At 34.1% G+C, this 6,446-nt stretch overlaps 1 protein-coding gene across 1 annotated transcript in view; it reads right to left on the bottom strand.

The window, feature by feature from the left end:
* Positions 1-3,468: 3,468 nt before the first annotated feature.
* BRIP1 (BRCA1 interacting DNA helicase 1) overlaps positions 3,469-6,446 on the bottom strand; it is a 118,041-nt gene continuing 115,063 nt past the window's right edge. The window contains exon 20 of the mRNA XM_074974639.1: positions 3,469-5,654. Within this exon, the coding sequence (XP_074830740.1) occupies positions 4,759-5,654 (896 nt within the window). The 3' untranslated portion in view covers positions 3,469-4,758. The remainder of the gene's footprint in view (positions 5,655-6,446) is intronic.

The raw sequence follows: 6,446 nt of genomic DNA, 5'->3' as shown, positions 1-6,446 counted from the left end.
GTTATGCAGGAAGGCATGTATGAACTTTGTTATTTTGATCAAAAATATATTTTTGGTCTTTTTCAAATTACTCTGCCAAAATACCACCACATCTCATGTAGCCCTGGTCATCCCACATAGTGACAACACCTAACCGAGGGAAAGGACATATCTCCCAAGTATGGCAGGGTTGGGCGGTAAAACACACCCCTGCCCCTTGCTCTCTCTAATCTGGGGATGCTGCCAGAACCAACTGTCACAGACTGCGCTATCCAGTTAGCTGGCATACTCCACTGAAATAGATGCCAGCTGTGCTGCAAGCCAGGTTAGTATGTTGAGGTTTAAAACACTATCATAAACAGGCAGAGCAACAGTAAGACTGCTTCCATTAGCCACCACTTTTATGGTAATTCACCAGCCTGTCTCTAAATTTAGGGAAAGGCCAGTGAGACCAATAATAAAAAATGCTATTTGTCACTCAGAGACCACAGTTCCACGCATTCTAAGAGGGTCTGTCGTCTGGAATGAGACTTCAGGTGAAAACGAAGCAGCTGCTTTACTGTAATAACTTCAGTGAAAAGAAATGCAGTAAATCTAAAATCTGTCTTAAAGAAATAATTAATTTACTAATTACCTTATCCTTCTGGTTAACTAATGATGATTCTAAAACGTACTTTCAGTATTCAGAGGTGCAAGGTAAAAAAAAATTGTACAACCCCTCCAGCCCTAAAAGCAAAGTGAAAATGAGCTGGAACGGGTCTTACCCTCTGCTTTTGGTAATATTTCAGCTCCACAGACAATACAATACAGTCCTGACCTGCAAGGTTGGCTGTGTGTTTCCTTCCACAATATAAGAAGGCAATACATAAATTAATGTATTAAACATTTAATGTCTAAATATGTAGGTCATAATTATTTAAAAATAAAAACCTATCAAGTAAGATACTAATGAAAATTATTGCTTCAAATCTAAATAAATAATATTAGAAGCACAAATACATTTGAATCAATATTTAATTGCTTTTAAATTTACATTAATTGGTAAAATATGTATCATACGAAATAATAAAATGACTAGCCTAATTTGCATATATTATATATGAGATATTTTATAATACTGTAGTCTCCAAAAAAAGAGGTTGAGCAGCAGACCAAATAAGACAAAACAATAGACTTGGCATCATAGTCTCCAAACACAACTTTGAGTGCCAGATTATAAAGTGTATTATTCAAAGAAATGTACAAAATTTGTTATCTAGATGTTTTTCTCTAAATTATAGTGAAATGTAAAGCATCAATGTAGTTTTCTCGTATATTGGAGTTTTATTTTATATTTTAACCTGAATAGCTCCATGTATTTGAATAGATTAATATTTCATGAAATTAGAGCACACCATAAAGTATGGTTTTGTAAAGCATTTAGGGCCCAATCCTGCACCCCTTACTTATATAGGTAGCGCCATAGACTTGATCACCTATATTCCTGTGATAAGGGCTGCAGCCTGCAGCCCTGGAATTTAAAAAAAAAAATAGTAATGGAGAACAGTAGAATGACATCACAAGTTAATTTTATGGCTCAAAATTACAATCAACGCTCTCACTAGTACTTTAAAAGATTAATTTACCAGTCGTGGGTAAACCGTTCATTTTAACAAATAGCAGACTACAATTTATGAAGAAAATATAACAAACAATACATTTTTACAGGTAAGACTGCATGTTGTACTAGACCAGCCCCAAGGGTTACTCCACATCATGTTGCTCCTTTATTGGCTTCTGGAATCAGAGATGCAGTGTCTGTGTTTTATAATCTACGGCAGTAACAAAACTGCTAGTTGATAATATATTTAAAGAACATCGTTTGTTCCAGAAGAACCCAGAATTACTTTACAAATTACTGATATTTAGAGTTTACATGAGTTCTATCATCTGAGACATTTGGACTAATACCCTCTCTCTCAAGAAAATGGCCAGTGATATTTAATGACCACAAGCACTTAGTGACTTAGTTTTAAGTCTCAGACAAAAAAGGACTTCACACTATCAAAATGTTCCCTTGCACCATGCTGGTGGGGTACTAGTTTAATACTATATAAAGGAAGAGAATTGTCTGCTTAATCACCAATACAACGTCTTGTAACAGACAGGGTTTCCTTGGAGGTTTTCCACCCAAGTACTGACCATTCTCAACTTACAAAATCACATAATATCACAGAGGCAATCTGGCTACATGCTACAAAATACTTAGTCGGGAATTTTTCAAAGGATCCTAAGGCAGTTAGGTGCTGAACTCCCATTAAGCTTCAAAGGAATTAGGATTTTAGGCTTTTTTGAAAACCCTGCCTTAAAAATTACACACTAATCAAAAATAGTAAAGAGTGCAATTGTGAAAGGAGACATCTGTTACAAACTATGGGCTTGATCCTGCAAAGTGCTGAATATCCTCTAGTCCCACTGATGCTAATAGGGCACTCAGCACTCATTTCTACAAATGTAGATCTCTTGGGCAATTTTTCAATCCAGAAATAAGTGTCTCTATATTACTTATTGAAAATTTAAATTACAATAATTATATTAATCAACTAATAAACCATACAGAACCATGCACATTGTACATTATTTCACCTCACAGGAAAAACGTAGTATATATATTTTTCTTATATGTTATCAACAGTTGCCACTACCACATTCAATAACTTCATTCAATCTAGTCTTTATATGGTACCTTTCTTTCACAGATGAAGCCATTTCCCCTACTAGCAGCTTTCTTGGTTCTTCGTTTGCATGCTCTTTGCACATTCAGTCCTTTAATAAATTCGGGATTCGATTATTATTTTATGCACAAAATAAATTAATATTAATTATTGTTTCAAAATAATAGGATACTTTCTATAATTTAGATTTCACTGACTTGAGAAGTCCAAACACAGTTTTAGGTTAGTTTTAACTTAGGACAAAAAAAAATTTACATGACAAAAAATTTAAGTAGACAGCTAAGTAACCAATTTACTTTTGCTGTTTTGAGTCAACACAAATCTCTGATAAAATTTAAAAATAAAATGCTTTTCAACCATTGATGTTTATATACACGAGAACAAGAAGCTTGTGTGTGCGCGCGCACGCATGTAGGAGTGAATTTATAGTTTTTGCATTTAAAAAAAGTCAGCAAGACTATCTAGTTCTATGATCCCATCAGTTCTTGAAAGCAAGTGTGTAACAGTCAGGATTTAGGATGGGTCTCGTGAATATTTGGATGGGAAACTCCAAGGAAAACTCAGTAGCTAATGGGAATGGTGAGGTTACTTCAATAGGTGGCACTTGTCCTAAGTCAATGTTATTATATATTGCGATATTATATATTGATATAGTAACTGTAAATTAACACAATGCTTGAACATAGATAAGACCAGTTTCATGCGTCAAAGAGTTTATAATCAAAACAAAACAAGACAAGACAAAAATTCAGGAGAGGAAGGGTCCGATGCAAAAGAGATTTAATATTCTATCCATCTTTTACCATACTTGCAAATGTAAGAGCTCATCTTTTTAAAGCAATATTTAATATAGAAAGAAAAGAAGCTGTTTAATTCACAATACTTGATGCAAGAAAATGTACATTATTTAGTCTGATTTTTAAAGAAAACATCACATGTGCAATTCCAACTGAACTCGCGTGACTAATACATAAATGTCCACAAAAATACTTTACATTGTCCCAGGATTTTTTCCCCAAAATGTACTTCATTAATATAAAAAGAGGAACAAAAACTAGTTTTCTCAACCATATGTGTCACAATGTTTCATAGCAGCAAAATCCTTCCTTCTGCATTAATCTTCAATGTCAAATTGTTAATTCACCATGTTAACCTGGGATACATGTGAAGCCCTGGAAATAATTATTCCAAATTTTGTGTTCTTTAAATGTTTAATAGAAGTTATTGCTTTATTTTGTAACATTAACTCTCTTTGCTCTGGTTTTCACTATGTAATAATGGCCCAAACTCTGGTCCCACTGAAGTCAGTAGGACCAAAATTTAGCCCAATGTAATCAACAAAAATGTTTGAAATAAAAAGATCATCAAAGCAGTAAATTTTGAAGAGATGTCAGTGATATTAGCTTACCTCAACTTTCTATTTACACATGAAACAAAGGAAGAATATGTAATAATGTTATTACTACCATCAACTTTCAAGCTGTCTTCTCAATACTACTCATCTGCAGATATGTTCTTTTTGTGAGGAAAGACTTGAAGGAATGGAAAATGGCTCCCCTAATTTGGGAATCTCGGGTTGCTCTTGTAAATTACCTGGTGCGCAAGGAATGTGCCTATTCTGCATATTAATTTTTTTAAATCTAACATAAATGCACAGAATTGTATCTGCTTCAAGTTTTATTTTTATTGGGGGCTAAACAGCAATTGCTTGCTAGTGCTCAACACCAGATGAATTCAAATCGACAACTGATCAACCTTGTCCTCACCCTATAGTTTCAGGTACAGTACTATTGGGTCTACAATTTATGATTCCCTGGGTCTTGTTTGGCTCTTCAGCCATACATTGTGAAGAAGAATCTTAATGAAGTCTGAAGAAAACAGCAGAGCAGTATTATTTGCATATGCAAAATAAAAAAAAAAATCAAATCTGATAACAGAGATAAAATGAAAGTACAATTCCACCATTTCTCTACTAGTGAGGTTACGTAGTCAATAAAAAAGCCTACCAGAAATATAAGTGATTCATAATGAAGTTAATTTCTAAATTTCCTGTAAAACATGGTAGCTATGGACTAGTATTGCTCAATGAGAAGGAAGACACACCTTTGTTTCGTGATCTGGAAAGTTTACTTTTCTTTTTTCTGGTGTCCATTTCCTGATAAATTTTCTGTTCCTCTTCTCCTACTCTAGTAATACTTTCAGCATCACTAACTGTATTACCCTTAATCTTGTCATTTTGCACTATTATAGCTAACTCTGTGTTCATGTTATCATTACTTTTTATTTCTTTAGTTGAGCTTACTGCTTTTGAAGTACTGATTTCAAAAAGATCTTCAGCTACAATGCAAGCTCCATGTTCATTCTGATTCACAGTATTATTACAAGTCTGAATTAATGGTTCAATTTGCTGTTCCTCTGATTCTATATCATCATAAAGTTCAGGTGTAAAATAGATACTGTCATCCTCAGCTTCTGCTTCTATGGCTACATTTAACGTTGAAAGTTCAATTTTTCCTCTTACTGGAGATAACTCAATGCATTGATCTATGACTCCACTAGTGCAGAGTTGCTGTGAAGCAGGATGTTCTTCAGTAGCTGCAGCCTCACCCTTTTTTATTGAGGAACTAGTTGTTTCCAGTTGTAATGCCGGTCCACTCGGTGTATGTTCCGTTAGCAATGACGACTGGCACTGGCATCCATTAACAACAGGCTGACTAGATTCAATAGTACTCCTTTTTTGTTTGCACATGGTTTTGGAGATGGATTTCTTTTCATTCACAGGCAGAGGTGTTGAAGTCACTGGCTTGTTGCTGAAGTATTGTTTCATAAGGTCAGCGTTAGTCCAACTATTCCTTTTCTCTCTTTCTTTTTTGATGGCAGGACTTTTTGGTTTGGAATCCATCTGTTTTTCTCTCCACACTGTTTGGTGAGAATGATTTTCTACACCAAAATTCTGACCATCTGTGAAAATCACAAAAGTGTACAATAGTAATTGATTTAGTTTTTGTCCTTATTTTACAATACACTTAGCACATTTTATTAAGTTTACAGAATTGTTGTTATTGTGTGAAATGAAATCCTGTATAAAGGATTTCATCAAATAATTATGCATTGACTTAAGTGGGACAACTCACATGCATAAAGTTAAAGTGTGTGATTGACCCTTGTAGGATAAGGGTCACTTTAAGTTATTGTGTTCTCTATGTGCAAATTCTCTTATCTGTCATAAATGGTTAGGACCAGAGATGAGCTTAAGCCACTAAATTCAGATTTAGATTCACATTTCTCAGAATGTTGATGTTCTTTGCATGCATAGTATTGATTTAGCCAAACTATTAGAGGTAGGGAGTACATGTGAAGTATAATTCTCTAAACTTTGGAAACAATCTGGAGCCACGGTTGTAGCTCAGACTCAACTCCAAGTAAGATGCGAGTAAGTAAAATTTAAAAAATGACAATATGTGAATTCAACTATTTTTTTGTACAATGCCAATATTAGTAGATGTAAACGTACTGTAAATTATCTTCAGATTATCTTCATATTTTTCATTACAGAACCAAAATAATGTCAGAGTTAAACATTTTTGAAATTGCACTATAAACTTATCAAAGTTGCTAGTTGTAAGACAACCAGATGGGATGACAACTAATCGTGTAATCTCCTGAGCAAAGCTTATATACATTTGTGAGAGGTGGCCATTTTACAGCACAGCACTTCATAATTTTTTTTTTTAAACGTCTGTCTCTTTCAAA

The sequence above is a fragment of the Natator depressus genome, chromosome 17 (genome assembly GCF_965152275.1).
Source record: "Natator depressus isolate rNatDep1 chromosome 17, rNatDep2.hap1, whole genome shotgun sequence".
NCBI classification, from domain to species: Eukaryota; Metazoa; Chordata; order Testudines; family Cheloniidae; genus Natator; species Natator depressus.
The sequence above is the reverse complement of the archived record's forward strand: the minus strand, read 5'-3'. Positions and strand labels throughout refer to the sequence as shown.